This window comes from Pelophylax lessonae (assembly GCF_965119305.1).
Source record: "Pelophylax lessonae genome assembly, chromosome: 1".
Classification (NCBI taxonomy): domain Eukaryota; kingdom Metazoa; phylum Chordata; class Amphibia; order Anura; family Ranidae; genus Pelophylax; species Pelophylax lessonae.
In genome coordinates, this window is record NC_138768.1 from 463785040 (window position 1) to 463805724 (window position 20685).

The window sequence follows — 20685 nt, forward strand, 5'->3', positions numbered from 1 at the left end:
GCCCAAATTATGCTTTGTATACTTACCTTTGTCACGCTGTGATATGCACTGTATATGTAAATGGAGGATGATATCTTAGGAAGGCTAAGCTGATTCTTAAGTGTTTATGTGTTTTAAGGGTTTGCTTTTGACATACAGTATGTATTTTTTCTGTGGGGGGGGGGGGCTCCAAAAAAATCCCACTTACTCTTCCTTTCGTTGTTCTCTACTTTACCGGGATGAGGTGCTGGCACGTTAAGTTGGACTAAACATTGTTGATTAGTATACAATGATGTTGTTGACTAATTTATACCTTTACTAATACTGGTATTTTGTAGCAAAATGAGACCTAACAAAGACCGTGAGCGCCGAACAGTCTGTTGTTTACCGGGCGCTCGGGTTCGGGCACATCGCGGATCGGGTGGACAGATTATTGGGTGGGGTTGGGGAAGACCCAGCTGTCATGGTACACGTGGGTACCAATGACATAGGCAGAGGAAGATGGAGAGTCCTAAACGATTTCAGGGACTTAGGCGCTAAGTTGAGGAGTAGGACCTCCAAGGTAGTATTTTCAGAAACACTACCTGTACCTCGAGTCACACCAGAGAGGCAGCGGGAGATTAGGGAAGTTAACGAGTGGCTGAGGAGCTGGTGTAGTAGGGTTTTGGGTTCCTGGAGAACTGGGCCGACTTCTCAATCGGCCACCGGCTCTATGGTAGAGACGGATTGCACCTAAATGGGGAGGGTGCAGCCGTACTGGGTGAGATGATGGCCGAAAAGTTAGAGGGGCTTTTAAACTAGGTGATGGGGGGAGGGTACAGATGTAGAATTAGCCAGTGGAAAGCAAGATTCAGAGGGCACAAATGGGGACATTAGCGATAGGGTGTTCAGAGCTCCTAAACCCAGGGTGCGTATGGGGAAAAAATCACAAGAGCAGCCTAAAAACAACATCCATCTGACCCCTGCCATTACTAGTAAAAATAATAAAATAAATAAAAATGACATAAATCTTTCCCGTAGTTAGTAGACGCGATAACTTTTGTGCAAACCAATCAAAATACGCTTATTGCTACTTTTTTACCAAAAATATGTAGCAGAATACAAATTGGCCCAAAAGGATATAAAAAATTTTTTTTTTGGGGGGGGGGGAATGTTATATAGCAGAATGTGAATTTTTTTTTCAGAATTGAAAAAAACACACAGGTAATCAAATGCCACCAAAAGAAAGCTCTATTTGTGGGGAAAAAAGGACATCAATTTTATTTTGGTAAAGTGTCGCATGACCGCGCAATTTTCCGTTAAAGAAATGCAGTGCCGAATCGCAAATTAGGGCCTGGTCATCAAGGGGGAAAATCCTTCCGGTCCAGAACAGGTTAAACCAGTCCCTTCCACCTTCTGAGTTATTTCAGACACTGTACATACGACAGGTTCAATCCGTCTTGTCGAATTCATAAAAACTCAGGGCAATCTGATTTGCTAACCTGTTGTCATTAGCCGCAGGCATATATACGTAGCAATATGGTATTGGGCTTTATTGCCATACTGCCAGACATAGGCTCACATTCTGCTACATATTTTTGGTAAAAAAAAATCCCAATAAGTGATATTATATCACTTAATGAGATTAAGTGATATATATATATATATATATATATATATATATATATATATATACGTGATAATATTGATTGGTTTGCACCAAAACCAACAACAAACTACAAACCTACAAAACTAGGGGAAAGATTTATATGTCACTTTTATCCAGGGGCGATCAAAGGGTTAAATGTGTGCCTAGGGGGTGCTTTCTAACTGTGTGGGGGATGGGCTCACTTGATGAACACAGAGACCTGTGTCCCTAAATAGAAGTAACACAGGAGCCCTGTGTTCATCATTGACAGAACAGCGGTCTGCCGTGTTTACATTGGCAGACCGCCGTTCTGTCTCCATGGGGAGCGATCGCGGGTGCCCACCCGCTGATTGGCTCCCCATCTAGCCAATCGGCGAGCGCGCCCACACTAGCTGCTACACGAAGCGACATACATGTACGTGTGTGTACATAACAGTAAACCTACGGCGGCTGGCCGGCAAGTAGTTAAATATTCCAAGGCCAATCATCCACAGGTAATCACTGCAGAGAGTGATTACATGAGATTGGCTGGAAATAGCTGCAGGTGCTGTCAGCCTCCTGCTGCTTTCAGTGGGGTTTCCTGCCCACAGCTAATTGCAGGGAACTCCCGCTGGGTCTCTTGCAGCAAATGCATGTGAATAGGGCTTTACTCCTTGTTAAGAATATTTACATTTTTTAAAGTAAGTAGCATGGGCACAGGTGAATTTTAAATTCAAACAGGGGTAAAAAAAAAAAAAAAAATTCTGCACACTGCTTAAATAATAAAGCATCTAACAAGCATGATGTAAATGTCATCTAAGGAATGGTATGCAAAACAATGCATTGTTCGTGACATTCCTACCTGGTATGCGTAGCATGGAACTAGTGTTCCTCTCCTCTGAAACACGTGACAGTTTAAGGACAGTCTAATAACAATAGTGTTATATAAGAGTATTGATTTTAGATTTATACCTTTTATGAGTTCCTGGACTTGGGGCTTTTATAGTCAAACTATTGTTATTTCCCAGGACTTTGCACATCGTATTCTTGTAAATGCATTGGCGTTTTCCACTGATCGGTTAACACATCGGGTAAACGCCTATACGCGTATCTTATGTGTTCACAAGAGTGTGGCCACATAATGCCATTCTCTTTTATGCCAGGCTGTACGTGGCACGTGCCGCTCCCAGGGCCCTTATAATATGCCTTTAAAACAGGGGTGGGGAACCTATGGTTCGGGGGCCGTATGCGGCCCCCGAAGTCATCTTGTCCGGCCCCCCATGCAGCTGAGTCTGAGTGTCTCTCCGCTGATCTGTCAGAACGGAGCCGATGCTTCCTGTATAGTTCCTGCTCCGATATGACAGTCTGAGTAAGTCACAGGCGGAGTGATATCAAATGCACTCCGCCTGTGACCAATACAGAAAACATCACCTCTTCTTCCAGCATGGCTCTGCTACACTTCTCCCAGCCAGCATTTCCAACCAGCAGCACACACAGCAGTACCAGCCAGAGCCAGCAGTACCAGCCAGAGCCAGCAGTACTCACAGCAGTACCAGCAGTACCAGCCAGAACCAGCAGTACCCACAGCAGAACCAGCAGTACTAGCCAGAGCCAGCAGTACCAGCCAGAGCCAGCAGTACCAGCCAGAGTCAGCAGTACATACAAGAGTACCAGCCAGCAGTACCTACAGAACAGTACCAGCCAGCAGTACCCACAGCAATACCAGCCAGCAGTACATGCCAGCAGTACCAGCCTGAGCCAGCAGTACCCACAGCAGTACCCGCCTGAGCCAGCCAGCAGTACCCACAGCACAGTACCAGTCATCAGTACCAGTCTGAGCCAGCAGTACCCACAGCAGTACCAGCCAGCAGTACCTACAGCACAGTACCAGCCTGAGTCAGCAGTACCCACAGCAGTATCAGCCTGAGCCAGCAGTACCATCCAGCAGTACTCACAGCACAGTACAAGCCAGGTGTACCCACCAGCACCACAGTACCTGCCAGCAGTTCTTTTCAAAACTTACCAACACAAAAAAGTCGTCTGCGCTCCAGACTGACCGATGCAAACCTGGAAAACCTGCTGCGAGTAGCAACATCATCAATACCAGCTAACATCACACACCTCACCAAAGAGAAGCAGTTGCAGCCATCACATTAGGGGTGAGATAATTAAATGTTTGACCAAATATAACAGGCTAATTTTTTAAGGTGATAATTTTGTACGGCCCCCGAATGGTTTTATTAATACCCAAATGGCCCTTGGCAGAAAAAAGGTTCCCCACCCCTGCTTTAAAAGCTCCGTGCACAAGGGTAAAAATGTAAAACCTATACTGTTAGATTATATTGTCATTGAACTGTCCTTGAACCTATGTTTCAAAGAAGTGGTGCACTAGTTTGAAACCATGCTTCAAATACCTGTTAGGAATGTCACGAACAATGCATTGTTTTGCATAACATTCCTTTAGATGACAATCGCACCATTCAGTTTAAATTTTTAAGCAGCGGGCAGAAAATGGTATTCGGCTCCATGCGCCCTACTGTTTTTTTTTTTAAGCTTAAAATATGCTGGGAAAAAAAGCTGGATGAAAAATGCTGATAATAGCAATTTCGTGCTTGCTTGTAGTAGCATAATACACAGAGAGCTGAGCACAGGACTGCATAATACACAGAGCACTGGGCACAGGACTGCATAATACACAGAGAGCTGAGCACAGGACTGCATAATACACAGAGCGCTGGGCACAGGACTGCATAATACACAGAGCACTGGGCACAGGACTGCATAATACACAGAGCGCTGGGCACAGGACTGCATAATACACAGAGCTGGGCACAGGACTGCATAATACACAGAGCACTGGGCACAGGACTGCATAATACACAGAGAGCTGAGCACAGGACTGCATAATACACAGAGCGCTGGGCACAGGACTGCATGATACAGAGCACTGGGCACAGGACTGCATAATACACAGAGTCCTTGGCACAGGACTGCATAATACACAGAGAGCTGGGCACAGGACTGCATAATACACAGAGAGCTGGGCACAAGACTGCATAATACACAGAGCACTGGGTACAGGACTGCATAATAGACAGAGCGCTGGGCACAGGACTTCATAATACACAGGGCGCTGGGCACAGGACTGCATAATACACAGAGTGCTGGGTACAGGACTGCATAATACACAGAGCGCTGGGCACAGGACTGCATAATACACAGAGCACAGGACTGCATAATACAGAGAGCTGAGCATAGGACTGCATAATACACAGAGCGCTGGGCACAGGACTACATAATACACAGAGTGCTGGGCACAGGACTGCAAAATACACAGAGCGCTGAGCACAGGACTGCAAAATACACAGAGCGCTGGGCACAGGACTGCATAATACACAGAGCGCTGGGCACAGGACTGCATAATACACAGAGCACTGGGCACAGGACTGCATAATACACAGAGCGCTGGGCACAGAACTGCATAATACACAGAGCACTGGGCACAAGACTGCATAATACACAGAGCGCTGGGTACAGGACTGCCTAATAGACAGAGCGCTGGGCACAGGACTGCATAATACACAGAGCGCTGGGCACAGGACTTCATAATACACAGGGCGCTGGGCACAGGACTGCATAATACACAGAGTGCTGGGCACAAGACTGCATAATACACAGAGCGCTGGGCACAGGACTTCATAATACACAGGGCGCTGGGCACAGGACTGCATAATACACAGAGTGCTGGGTACAGGACTGCATAATACACAGAGCGCTGGGCACAGGACTGCATAATACACAGAGCGCTGGGCACAGGACTGCAAAATACACAGAGAGCTGAGCACAGGACTGCATAATACACAGAGCGCTGGGCACAGGACTTCATAATACACAGGGCGCTGGGCACAGGACTGCATAATACACAGGGCGCTGGGCTCAGGACTGCATAATACACAGAGCGCTGGGCACATGACTTCATAACACACAGAGCGCTAGGCACAGTAATTCATAATACACAGGGCACTGGGCACAGGACTGCGTAATACACGCACACCCTATGACACTGCATGTATCTGTTGCAATAAAAAGAAAAACCCTTCCCCCAAGATGTTGTGAGGTCCGACTCCTAGGGAGGTTTTTTTTTTAATCTTTTTTTATCATCAGCAAATTAAAGTGTTACTAAACAGTAAAATCAGTTTGTATATGCAGTAGAGCATGCTTGTTATACCGTGGAACCTTGAGGCTTTACAAACACTTTAAAGCAAAATAAAATTTTCTTTTTTTATCAAAGCAGCATAAGGCCCCCTTCACACATGCTGTCCGTTCTATTGATGGATGAAAAATGGACATCAATGCAGCTCTATGGAAAAATGGATGAAAATGGATGATCATCCATTTACATCAGTTTACATCCGCATCCATCATCATCCTTTTTTTTTTTAAGCGATCAAAGCTCTATTTTTCTTCCATTAAAAAAATGGATCAGATGAAAAACTGATGTAAACTGATAAATGGTCAGTTTTTCATCCGTTTTTGCATTGGTAGTGGATGTAAAAAAAACTGATGAGCACTGATAAAAAATGGATGAAAAACTGATGAGCACTGATGAAAAAACGGATGAAAAACTGATGAGCACTGATGAAAAACTGATGAAAAACTGATGAGCACTGATGAAAAACTGATGAGCACTGATGAAAAACGGATGAAAAACTGATGAGCACTGATGAAAAACAGATGAAAAATGGATGAAAAACGGATGAGCACTGATGAAAAACGGATGAGCACTGATGAAATACGGATGAAAAACTGATGAGCACTGATGAAAAACTGATAAAAAACTGATGAGCACTGATGAAAAACTGATGAGCACTGATGAAAAACTGATGAGCACTGATGAAAAACGGATGAAAAACTGATGAGCACTGATGAAAAACGGATGAAAAACTGATGAGCACTGATGAAAAACGAATATAAAACTGATGACTGATGAAAAACTGATGAGCACTGATGAAAAACGGATGAAAAACTGATGAGCACTGATGAAAAACGGATGAAAAACTGATGAGCACTGATGAAAAACGGATGAGCACTGATGAAAAACTGATAACCACTGATGAAAAACTGATGACCGCTGATGAAAAACTGATGAAGAACTGATAACCACTGAGGAAAAACTGATGACCACTGATGAAAAACTATGAAAAGCTGATAACCACTGATTAAAAACTGATAACCACTGATGAAAAACTGATGACTACTGATAAAAACTGATATCCACTGATGAGCACTGATGAAAAACTGATGACCACTAATGAAAAACTGATGAGCAATGATGAAAAACTGATGACCACTGATAAAAAACTGATGACCACTGATGAAAAATGGATGAAAAACTGATGACCACTGATGAAAAACTGATGACCACTGATTAAAAACGTATGAGCACTGATGAAAAACTGATGCCTATTGATGAAAAACTGATGAGCACTGATGAAAAACTGATGAGCACTGATGAAAAACTGATGACCACTGATGACCACTGATGAAAAACTGATGACCACTGATTTAAAAACGAATGGCCACTGATAAAAAAATGATGACCACTGATGAAAAACTGATGACCATTGATGAAAAACTGATGACCACTGATTAAAAACTAATGAGCACTGATGAAAAACTGATGACCACTGATGAAAAACTGTTGAACACTGATGAAAAACTGATGACCATTGATGAAAAACCGATGACCACTGATGAAAAACTGATGACCACTGATTAAAAACGAATGGCCACTGATAAAAAAAACCGATGACCACTGATAAAAAACCGATGACCACTGATGAAAAACTGATGACCACTGATGAAAAACTGATAACCACTGATGAGCACTGATGAAAAACTGATGACTACTGATAAAAAACTGATAGCCACTGATGAACACTGATGAAAAACTGACTGACCACTGATGAAAAACTGATGACTACTGATAAAAAACTGATAGCCACTGATGAGCACTGATGAAAAAGGGATGAAAACCTGATGAATACTACATCCATTTTGACGTGACTGAACTGATAAAATGAACGGTCCGCGTGTGTGAAAGGGGTCTAATGGGTCATACACACTATAAGATTTTCTGAAGACTTTTTCCTTTAGACTTACCAAAACCAGATAATATGAGGTCAAACCTAAACACTTTCAATTTGTATGCAATCAGGCAGGCCCTTGCACTACATAGAAAAGGGAAATCTGAAGGAAATCTACCAACAAAAGTTGGATAGTGTGTATCCAGCTTTAAGCAAGCCATACACGATGCGAATTTTGTCCGAAAATCTAAATTTAGTGAATTTGAATGATTTTTGTATTGTTAGTGTGGTATGGGCAACATGCGATTTTTGTACGACAGCAAAAATTCACATATCCAGCATGTTGGGTTTTTTTGCGAAAATTGGCCAAATTTCGTATCATTAGTGGGGGAGTTGTATGATTTCACCTAACAAAACACAGAACAGTAGGGAGTGTGTCCAGTAGAGGTGTGGTTAAAAGGGCACAAAAAATAGTGTTTGGAAGTACGATTTTCGGATCACATTGATGGTACACTCGCATGATGTACACGAGTGCCGCTTGTGTTTATCGCACGATAAATCGTTAGAAATTCACATCGTGTATGGGCCCCTTTAGGCCATGAGTAAAGATAGGGGGGAAAGAGGGGAAAGACTCTAAAAACATTAACATTGACATTTAAACATTCTCATATTTTTACCTAGGAGTAAAAGAGCTTTAAAATAAGCCATCACTGATATTTCTAGCTGTCAGAAAGCACACGGACATTACACTAGGTATATAATATGCCTAAAAAAATCCCCATGTACATGAACAGTAATAGCTATCTGTAAAAAAAAAAAAAATACTCATATTTTCCCAGTAGTGTCACTTTGTTTATTCCTCAGGGTGTTTTCCTATACACCTACACGTTTTCTTATCTCTGTGTAGATACCTTTCTACCTGACTATTTCTTACGTGTCACCCTGACTCATCTTTCACTGTCTCTGCATTGTTATGAGCTGCCTCTGAGTTCATATATAGTAGATAAACAGGAGGATATTATTTCCACGCTTTACCCCTACCTAAATCCTGTTATAGATAGTGGTAGCACGTTAATACCAGTCTATTTAACACAAACAAAATACACATCCTGGCTGGTAAGTTCCAGTTTCATACAACCATCCAGACCAGAGGATGCAATTCTGGCCAAGGGCAACAGAAATCCAAACTGTCATATAATCATCTCGGGTCCATAGATATCTGTAGGAAGTATCATTTGGCAATATTTCTGCCGTTAACTCAGCAAGGCAGCATCCATTTTAAAGTGACACTAAACTCTGGTTGAAAAACATTTATATTTAAAGTGTTACTCAATAATTTATTTATTACTAAATGGAATATGGGAAATTGTGGAGAATCTCACAGATATTTAGACAGTCATATATAAATGTTATATTTATAAAATGGGTACGTTTTTATATATATATATATATATATATATATATATATATATATATATATATATATATATATATATATACACACACAGTGCTCAGCATAAATGAGTACACCCTAACAGATATTTCAGAAAACCTTTACTCTCCTTTCAGAATCAACTTTTTCTATGGGAGACTATACTACAAAATACTCCCAAAAACAGGGCCGGACTGGCCTACCGGGATAGAGGATAATTTCCCAGTAGGCCGGCAAGGCCTGTCTGCCCTGGGGATGCTTTGAGGGCAGTGGCGCCCATAAAATATATGGCTGCGGGTCTGGGCCAACATGTCAACTGCGCATGCCCTGTTCCAAAGCTAGCCGGGCTCAGGAAAGCCCATACACGCTCAGTCATTTTCGTGCAGGCGGACGCAAGCGCATTAACGTAATTTAAACAACCTTTTTTAAATCTAAGGCAGCAGTGGCACTCGTCTCGGTGAGGTCTCGGTGGTGGCGCGCGCCTCTCATCTCAGTTGGGTAAGACTAAACCCCTCCACAGCCTCTGACCACCTCCTGTTATTACTCTCCTGCAGGGCAGCCATCAGGGGGGGGACAGCCCATACACATGTATGGGGCCTGGGAGTTCCAATGAGTTGTTGCCTTGCGTTCCACCACTGGGGAGGGGCCCCCGGATTGACGCTTCTTCTAGTTCTAGTTAGTCTCTCTGTTTGGCGCCGGCTCTGTAATTACCCAGGTGAATGTGCACTGGGTCCCGCACGCCGGGCTCTAGGTGGCGGCTCCACCGGCATTGTCTGTGTGCAGGAATCTTTATCATCAGCTGGGCACATGTGCGGTAGGTCCTGCACGCTGTAGAGAGTAGTGGTGTCTTCACCAGCGAGTGCTTGGCTACTTTATACCGTCTGAGTGATTGTCTCCCCTGTGGAAGTGTGATCAGCAAGCAGAGACGGCCAAGGGCATTCTGATGAACATTCCATTCCTTACCAAATATGACTGCATTGGATTTTGTTTTTCTTTAACAAACTGCAACTCACCACTGCAAACCACCGCCATCACCACCATTGCTGCCACTGATCCTATCCGCCCCCAACACCGCTGCCACTGATACCACCCCCCCACCACCACCACCGCTGCCACTAATCCCAGCAGCCCCCTTCCCACAACCACCACTGCCACTGATCCCATCCCCTTCCACCACCACTGCTGCCCCTGATTCCACAGCCACTGAACCCATCCCCCTCCACCACTGCTGCCACTAATCCCATCCCCCTCCACTGCCACTGATACCACCCCCAAACCACCACTGGCACTGATCCCATCCCCCTCAACCACCACCACCGCTGCCACTGATCCCACCCCCCCACCACCACCACTGCTGCCACTGATCCCATCCCACAACCACTTATGCCACTGATCCCATCTGCCCCAGCCACCACCACTGCTGCCACTAATCCCATTCCCCACCACCACCACTGCCACTGATTTCATCCCATCCCATCACCACCGCCACTGATCCCATCCACCACCACTGATCCTAACCAGGGGCGTAACTACAGGGGTTGCAGTTGCAACCTGGCTCCATGCTTAAGATGGCCCATGCAGCCACCTTACCAGCCAGTACACCTTCATAGGAGGGGCGGCATATAGAGGAATCAATCCCTCCATTTTCCTTCTGAAGCCACTGGATGCTCACTTCGCCTTCTCTCCCTCCCGCAGGTATTTACCAGCTGCAGAAAGAAATTGGAGGGATCAGTTCCTCTTTATGCTGCCCCTCCTATTCAGCTTCTTTCTGCTGCCTGCAAGCCCCCTGTGCTCTCCCCTTCCCCCCCATGTTCTCTTCCAGTGTCCCCCTCTTTCCCCACAGCACTGCTGGCTTCCCCCCACCCCTTTCCAACTGACTTCTGCGGGGGATGTAACAGAATAGGGAGTGGGGAAGGGGCAGGTAAATATGTAAATTACCGGCCCCTTTCTTATCTTAATGAATAGATTTAGTGATCCGTTGAGCAGGGAGCATCGATATAGTTTCAAAAAACTATTAGAAGGGCACCTAAACGACCACAACATAAAGGGGTATACAATGTACTATTGACAGCAAACACACACACTCATCATAGGTTGAACTGGATGGACTGGTGCCTTTTTTAAACCTCACTAACTATGTAACTATGTACTACTTCAGTTTGTGAATGAATGGGAAGCTCGGTACAGAGCTTTTCCTGTCCATTCATTTAGTGCAGGTGAGGTTGTAGAAATACAGATTGAGGGCTGCATCCTCAATCTCTTTTCTCTGTCTCAAAGGTGAAACATCAGAGGTCTGTTTAGACCCCTAATATATCACCAAAGCCACCCAATAAGGCTCCTAAAAAATTGTAAAAAAACAATAACTACTGACACCAGTGGCGGAACTACCAGGGTTGCAAAGGTTGCACTTGCGACTGGACCCTGGCATTCCACCACTGGGCTCAGAGGAAAGGGCTCCAGCTGGGGGTCGGGGGGCCCTTCATTGAAAAAACAAAAAGAAACATTCATCAGTTTGCTCTTGATATGCCCACTAAATGCAATAAAACCATATGAAGAGATAAAAGCGACGGGATGGCCAGTGGGCGACATTGGTGGTACAGCCAGTCAGGGGGCCCTGGGGAATGTTGGTGGTCAGACCCAGGGGGGGCCCAGGCCTAATGCAGAAAGCGCCCCTGCTCTCCTGTACCATGTCTGCAGCCTCTGACATCTCATCCTGTACAATGTCCGCTGCCTCTGACATCTCCTGTACCATGTCCGCACACTCTGACATCTCCTGTACCATGTCCGCACAGCCTATGATCACCTCCTGTACCATGTCTGCACAGCTTATGACCACCTCCTGTGCCATGTCCACACAGCCTATGACCACCTCCTATACCATGTCTGCACAGCCTATGACCACCCCCTGTACCATGTCTGCACAGCGTATGACCACCTCCTATACCATGTCTGCACAGCATATGACTACCTCCTGTACCATGTCCGCACAGCCTATGACCACCTCCTGTGCCATGTCTGCACAGCCTATGACCACCTCCTGTGCCATGTCTGCACAGCCTATGACCACCTCCTGTGGTCTTCCACTGGCCATATATGCGGCCACTCTGCAGGTGGGCTTTAACACTGAGAGTGATATATGCAGCACTATGTGAACATCTTTCTGTGCTGAGAGCGCACACCCTGCACGCTCCCAGCACAGAGACCAAGGGATACCAGAAAGCTTACTTACGATCAGCCGCTTTCTGCTCATGTCACCACTTTGACAGCCAATCACAGCAGTCATGTGATTGGAATGCCCACTTCTGCCTCCTGGCATTTAGAACCTCTTAATGGGACGGGAGGTGGCGGTGGGAAGGGGTTAACCACCTTGCCCCTGAATTTATTTTTCAGACACATGTTAAAATCAGCACATTTTGCAACAAAATCATGTTAACCACTTGACCTGTGGAAGGTTTTACCCCCTTCATGACCATGTCATATTTTGCTATTCAACGCTATCCTACATGTCTTTGGTAAAAACTGTGTATATTAAAGTATATAATAAAGTGTATATTATTTGGTTTGTACAAAAGTTTTAGCATCTACAGATTTTGGTATATATACTGATATTTATGCAGCTATAACGCTTTACTGGGATTATGATAGTGTGGCGGCAATCTGGAGTTAACAGACACTATCTGGGAAGGTCACTAACTGATACTAACATTGCTAGTTACACTAATACAGTGATCAGTGATAATACTGTACAATGACACTGTACTTATGACACTGAAGGGGTTAACATCTAGGGGCAATCAAGGGGTTAAGTGTGTGCCTAACAATGTGTAATGTATATGTAATGTGTGTTGCTTTTACTTTACTATCTGGCTGTTTCTTCTTCCTGCTATTCGGGGATAAGAAACAGCCAGATTGCTGTTTACAGAGTTCTGCGTTTTTGTAAGCACAGAACTCTGTATGATTGGACACAGCCGATCAGCTGATTTCAGCCAAAACCATTGGCTGAAATCACCTGCCAAACTAAATATACTGCGAATGGGGGGCAGGTACAGGCACAATCAAATACGTGTATGTGAATAGCCATGCAGGAAGGCTATTCACATACCTGCCACCCATTCGCAGCATATTTACTGTGACCGGGTCCCCAGGTAGTTAATCTCCTAAACAGTATATATTTTCTAAAAGCAGAGGCTGTTGGCAGTTGCAGCTTTTTATGTTGCGCGATATTTTCGCAGCTGTTTTATTCAACGCACATTTTCAGTAATAAATACATTAAAATTATTTTTTGGGTAAAATATATTAAGTTGCAATAAATACAGTAGGTACCAAACATGTCAAAACTCAAAATTACATGCATCCATAAAATGGCAAAAAATTACAGTACCTAGAATTTTTCATAGGTGATGCTTTAAAAACCTTTACAGGTTATCAATTTAGAGCTTATAAAATGATGGCCCCCTGAATGTTATTTCCTCACTCTGATGTTCACTGTGATACCTCACATGTGTGGCACAATTGCTGTTTACATACACGTGCAGGCCATGCATGCACATTTACATAAACATGTATGCATGTGGGGGGGAGGGGCATAGGTGCTTTAAAATGTCCTCATTTACTTTATAAACATTTACATTTTTTCTTTTTTTTTCTTTTAACTTTATTGCTTTTACAAGGGGGCTAACAAGTCCCCGTAACTGCTTCCCTGGCTACAGTCTATGGGGAATGAGAGCTCTAAATCTGGAAGTCACGAAATCATTTTAGCTTCTGGCTTCATTACTTGTAATCTCCTTCTGTTTAAAGGATAGAGTGTATTTTAGCAGTCATCTGGCTCCCTGGAGGAAAGGGAAAGCCCAGGAACCACCACAGGCAGTGAGAAGCAATGGTGCCTGCCTATCTCAATGCTGTAAAAGTGATCAGGTGGCTGTAGATCACTTTTATTAAACAGCCAATCACCAAGTGTAATAAATAATTCCAAGCTTAAGGCTGCAGCTGCAAGGGCAACCATTAGCTTACTTTTAAATAGAAATGACTGCAAAAATTAACTTTATCAACACCAAACTTTGTTAAAACATTTTATTCAGTAATTTGATTTAACCACTTGCCGACCGCCGCCTGACTATATACGGCGGCAGTCAGCCCCTCCCAGGCAAAGTGACGTACCGGTATGTCACTAGCCTGGGAGCGAATAGGGGGCGAGCGCGCGCGCCGCCGGAGGCGCTACCGCCCCCGCTCGTACCCGAAGAAGCCGGCACGTGTGACCGGCGGACCCGATGTCCGCCGGCCACTCGCGATCGTCGGGGGAGAGGGAGAAAGGCAGGCGGCTAATGTAAACAAAGCCACCTGTCACTCTCCCCTGTGTAAAAGCACTGATCACTCGGTCCTGCTATGTAGGACCGTTGATCTGTGCTGTTACACACAAAGCCACATCCAATCACAGTAAGAAACACGTCCCTAGGGACACACTTAACCCCTCCCTCTCCAATAAAGTTAACCCCTTCCATCCCAGTGTCATTTTTACAGTAACAGTGCATATGTATAGCACTGATTACTGTAGAAATGTCACTGGTACCCCCAAAAGTGTCAAAAATGTCAGTCAAGGGTCCGATCTGTCCGCCGCAATGTCGCAGTCCCACAAAAAAGATCGCAGATCTCCACCATTACTCGTTAAAAAAAAAAACAATAAAAATGACAGAAATCTTTCCCTTAGTTAGTAAACGCAATAACTTTTGCGCAAACAAATCAAAATACGCTTTTTGCGATTTTTTTACCAAACATATGTAGCAGAAAACAAATTGGCCTAAAATGTTAAAAAATTTTGATTTTTACATTTTTTTGGGGGGGAATTTCATATAAAGAAATGTGAAAAATATTGTTATTTTTGCAAAATTGTCGCTCTTTTTTTGTTTATAGCGCATGATCAAAAAATCGCACAGGTGATCAAATACCACCAAAAGAAAGCTCTGTTTGTGGGGAAAAAAGAACGTCAATTTCATTTGGGTACAGCGTCGCACGACCGCGCAATTGTCCGTTAAACTCACGCAGTGCCGAATCGCAAAATAGGCCTGGTCAGGAAGGGGGTAAAATCTTCCGGGGCTTAAGTGGTTAACAATGTTAAAAAGAACATATGTATAAAAAAAGACACCATACAATTCACCCTAGCTATAACATCACATAAAAGACCTTGTATAATTGGATGTTCCTGAGTGGATCAAGGCCACGGCAGGGTAACTTGATGTGTAGGAACTATGGATGAATATGCTCTACATGTTTAGTGAACAATCGCTTCTTCAGGAGCCTTAATTACAACAATTCTAAAAATTAAAAAACAAGTCAAAAACAAGGTTTTTACCCAGCGATAACTGTGACTATTAGGAGTGTGCTGGATCATATCATTAATACACAGCATACCTCTTACTGTGGTGCTGTATATTGGCTTCTATATCTCTGTGACTAGATGGAATTAGTACAGCCCTAACTATTACTATGCTTGTATATGTCCCCCCATAGGGCGGCAGCCTGTCTGCCTATTCCAAATACTGGTGCCAGTTTCTAAGTAATTGTTTGGGAGTACCCACCCCTGCATCTTGTCATTGAGCACCCATACTATAAAGATATAGTCTTACTGTGTTTAACTGTGTTACCAGAGTTTTTGAGGGTGGGTTATGGTTTCTTTCCTTTCCCCACTAACCAATATTTATGATCATGTCTTTTACATTTAGTTTGTCCCACACTGGGAGCTCATTTCCCCCCTCCACTGGGCCGGTCCCCAGAGTTTCTGAAGGGTCCACATTCTGAGGTGTCCTTCCATCCCATCTGGATGTGAGCAGACACATCCTTACTTTTTTGTAAGCACAAGCCTGTTGTAGATACTGTTGCTATACATTATATGTTATATATATATATATATATATATATATATATATATATATATATATATATACAGGGCCGTCTTTATTATTGATTGGACCCTGGGCAAACATTTTCTTGGGCCCTCCCGAATCCACCTATCAACTATGTGCGGGATCAAGAGGCAGCTGCTTTGGGCCCCACAACAATGACTGGGCCCGGGGCAGCTGCCCCTTTTGCCCTGCGTTAAAGATGGCCCTGTGTGTATATATATATATATATATATATATATATATATATATATATATATATATATATGCGTTTATTTGAGTGTAATGACTTGTTTTTTCCTTTTTGGAATTGTTGTAATAAAAACTCCTGAAGGAGCTAATATTCACAAAACATGTAGAGCATTTTAATCCATAGAGCCTACACATCAAGTTACCCCGCTGTGGCCTTTATCCATGGTTACCGTAGTCAGGAACATCCAAATATACAAGGTCTAGTATGTGATGGTATAGGATGAATTGTATGGTGTCTTTTTATACATATGATCTTTTTAACATGTTTAAATCAAATTACTGCATAAAATTAACAGGTTTTAACCGAGTTTGGTGCTGATAAAGTCAATTTTTGCAATCACTTATATTCATAGGTATCATTAGGAGATGGCACACTTTGTACCTTATCAGCATCCACTGTGGCCACCCTGTGATAATACACTTGTTTAATTGTTCATGAGCTTGCTTTAACCACTTGAAGTCAAGAACATTTTAAAACAATCTAAGAACATCAAGCTGTTAAAGTGGAATTACACCGATGAAAAAACGATTGCAAACAGGCAGGAACCTAATTGTATAAGAGACATGCTGTGTCACTGCAAAAAAATAAACTCACCCATATACAAGAGTAACATCATTCCGCAACAGCCAAATACAACAGTAAAGACCTGACACCCAGAAGAAACCAAGGAGAAGATGCTAGTGGGGGATCTAGCAGATGTTGGATCATTGGTGGGGAAGCAAGTATTTGCGGAATTCGGTTCCCCTTTTATATATCTATAAGCTATTAGAAATCTATAATCTATAAGCTATTTTGTATGTTACTCATTTGACACAATCATCAGTTCAGAATACGTCTTCCATAGTGAATTCCATTTTTCATAATTTTATGGGACTGTTGATTTCAGAAGAAAGCATCAAGATAAATTTTACCAAATGACCAATGAATGCTAAAACAAAAATTCTCTTTTTCGCAAGTATTAATAAATCAGCTACAGGGGCTATTTTACCAAAGGAGTAGCTATTCACTTAGAAAAGTTAGGCTGGGTTCACACTTGCTGCAGCCACGGGTGACAGCAGGGGGTCCAGTATGTCCCTGTTCACGTAAAACAGAGCTAAAGACGCAAAGGACCCTTCTGCCGCCCCGGAGCTATGTGAACCGGCTCCATTGAGAGCCGGTCACACTCATCCAATTCGCATCAGTGTGAACCCAGCCTGATAGTTTATTTACAACATAATCGTTAGTAAAGAAAGGTGACCCTTTGCTCGCTTTAAATACCCAACTATGTGCAAGGGAAATTAAATAACAGGATTTCTGCTCGTCATGATTGGTTGACTGAAGTAAATACAGCTTCAGCTAACTAAGCTTATCATACCAAGGGTCATTGAACAGCTTCTTCTCCTTCAGTAAATCAACCCAATTGTGATGTTTTTAGCATGTTGATTTGTGGTTCCCAAATTTTACAAAATTTTGGAAACATTTTTTTTTGAAAGACAGCAGAGGTTTTCAGTATAGGTGACTACCAGGACAGCCTCAATTTACCTAAGTTAGCCAGTACACTAAGAAAATAACCCCATCAAGGTATAAGACATGTATGCTGAGTTTCTTATCACCTATGCCGAAGGATACTTATTAACAGTGACACTTACCTAGAAGAAGGAGTTTTAATTCTCTACGATCCCTGGTCTTGTGAAATTTAAGCACCCTGTTAATCTCTCTGTTAATAGCCAGTGCTGCTTTGTCATCTTCAGACAGACAGGGAGGGCAGAAGCACCACAAACACCACCACGGCATATCACAAGTTAACACCAGGTGTCCACACTGGCAGACCCCAATTCTCCACTTTCACCTGAGTGCCAGTTTCATCTTCTATTCAGTGAAGCCTCAGATGAGAGACAGAAGCCTCCAAAACAATTCTGCTGTGTTGAGTAAACTGAGAAGATCCCTCTTTCCTGGATTATGTATGATAGAAACCAAGATATTTCTAGCTATACTTCCTCAACCAGTCATTTAGACCTTCCCAAAATTCCTTTTAGGTGGCCCTTACAAATCCTTTAGGAAAACACAACAGTAACAATAGTTACGGTACTTAGATAATCCACAGCTAAGGCTTTTTCTTCTTTCCCAGCAAAGTACCACAAGGTGCAATAATCCATTGATCCAATGATCCATGTGAAGCTAGCATAATTCTTTAAAATGTACTTAAAAAAGAAACTGGTTACTGCTGAACATCAAGTCCGATCTCTCAAGGTCTCCCTTGAGAGATACTTCAAGCAAATAAATTGGGGATGGCAGCCAGACCCATGTACAGACTAGTCAGAGAAACAAGTTTTTCAAGCTGACAGGTCTCAGCCGCACCTGTGCTATGTCTTCCACTTCATCTCGAGCTGGCAAAACAGGTTATGAGTGCTTAGCTGCCACCCTCCCTGCTAGAAAAAGGCAGAATATAATATTACAATTATTTTATATAAAAGGGAGGGAAAGAATATTTATCGTTTTCCTAGTCAAACAAGCTTTACTAGAAGACTTGCTTAGCGTTCTTCTCATACGCTGACTGAATGTACACTAAACTTAGAAAGTCATATTTGACACTTACCTGATAAAAAGACTATTTGTAAAGGAATGTGTTCACTCTTTATTTTAATTATTTTTTAATGAATGTGAATCAGAAAGTGACTACCAAGTTAGGAGAGCTAAGGAAAGTAAATCAAATCTCATTATTTGATGGTTTTATTGTATTTTTTATTGGGACAATTATTTATTTATGACATCATTAATCATATACAGCCATTGCTTTTATCTAATTTTTATCTTTCCTTATCTGTACCCAGGTACTTCTTGTCCTTTAATAAATAGAAATTATTATTTATAAAAGAGCCAGGGAAGAGGTTTGGCAGAACTAATGGGTATATTATAGAACTATTAAATATACGGTACTCTTTAGTTTATTTCATAAATTAAAGCTGGGTTCCACCAAAAAATGGAACTTCCGCTTTAAGGCCTCCTGACCCCCTGACATGTCTTTTTTTTGGGGGGGGGGGGCGGGTACCTAGATTTAATAGGCACCTGCTCCCACTTCCGCTTGGCCTGCCAAGGGGGCTCGAGCGGAAGTTTCCCTCTCCCCCTACCTCCCTGCAATCTTCTGGGACACGTCCCAGAAGATTGCCTGTCCGTTCACGACGCGCAGCGTGACTCACCCATGCGCAGTGCGCACCTGTCTGTCACAGCCGGGTGCCCACACTAGAGATGCCGGCGCCACAGGGGGGAGAAGAGGGAGAGAACCCTGCCTACTTAATTTCTGACAGATTACAGAGACCTCTTCTCATCCTCCTTCCCTCCTCATCCCCATAACCAATCCTTGTGCACAGGCAGAGAACCCAGGAAGGTATCAGCTCACAAGATTTGTTGGCAAAAGTATTTTTTCACTTACAGAACATGTATTTAAAATACTTTTAACAGTATATTTAGCAGACTAAAAGGGAAAAAATATGAGAAATTCATTGTTAGGGTTTACAAACACTTTAAGCTGCCTATAGTTACATAGTAAATCGGGTTAAAGAAAAATACACAATTCGGGTTAAAGAAAAATACACAAAAATAAAATGTTTACCCTAAAAACATCCGATAATTCAAAAGGAAAAAAAAATCCTGATCCTCCAGGGCAATACTCCCTGGATCATCACCCTACATTGTTCTTTCTAATTAATATTGGTAGCCGCTTTTTTTTTTTTTTGAGTCATCTAGAACCAGTTCCTGTGGAAGACTATTCCACAATTTCCCAGTCCTGTGCTTACATTTTAGTAGGTGATTGATCATGCAAGCATGATAGTGTGATAAAGTGCTCATTTACTCACCATGCTCAGATGGATATGCATTGCAGACCCCTTTAATTCCTTTTACCACAACCTTGGGAAATTCCCCTCTCTGGGTTACTGGACTGTTTTGCTTTCACCTATTAAGGTCACGTTGCAATAAAGCAAGGAAGCTTAGACCTCTGTAATATAATAATGTGCTTTTACTAAATGAAAAATGCTGTACATATAAAACTATTACAATTTTTAGAAATACAATACAAGACTGACAGACATACCTATAACAAGCAAATATATAGCAGGCACTCATCTAGGCAGAGCAGGGTGTTAAATGGCCCACATCCTTAGTTATGGCAACAAGGAAAAACCCCCCTAAGGGAATGGGACTTTAAAGGCCAAAAGTAACACCACAAATGTTAATTAAAAATGATGAATTTTAATAAAGCACATTAAAATCAACATAATAACATATACATGAAACATAATAATGGAATGTAAAAACTTGTCATGATCACAAAAAGATGGTAGAGCATTGGTTTCCAGTAGACACCCGACACCCTACGCGTTACGGGAATACCCTTCGTCAGGGGGGTGAGTATGGGAACTCAATATGCATAAATAATTTTTCTGCAATAGAGAATACAC

General features: G+C 42.8%; 1 protein-coding gene across 1 annotated transcript in view; it reads right to left on the minus strand.

The window, feature by feature from the left end:
* Window positions 1-18364, minus strand: part of GNA15 (G protein subunit alpha 15) — a 148499-nt gene extending 130135 nt beyond the window's left edge. The window contains exon 1 of the mRNA XM_082259721.1: window positions 17878-18364. Coding sequence (XP_082115847.1) covers window positions 17878-18022 — 145 coding nt within the window. The 5' untranslated portion in view covers window positions 18023-18364. The remainder of the gene's footprint in view (window positions 1-17877) is intronic.
* Between the last annotated feature and the right edge of the window lie 2321 nt (window positions 18365-20685).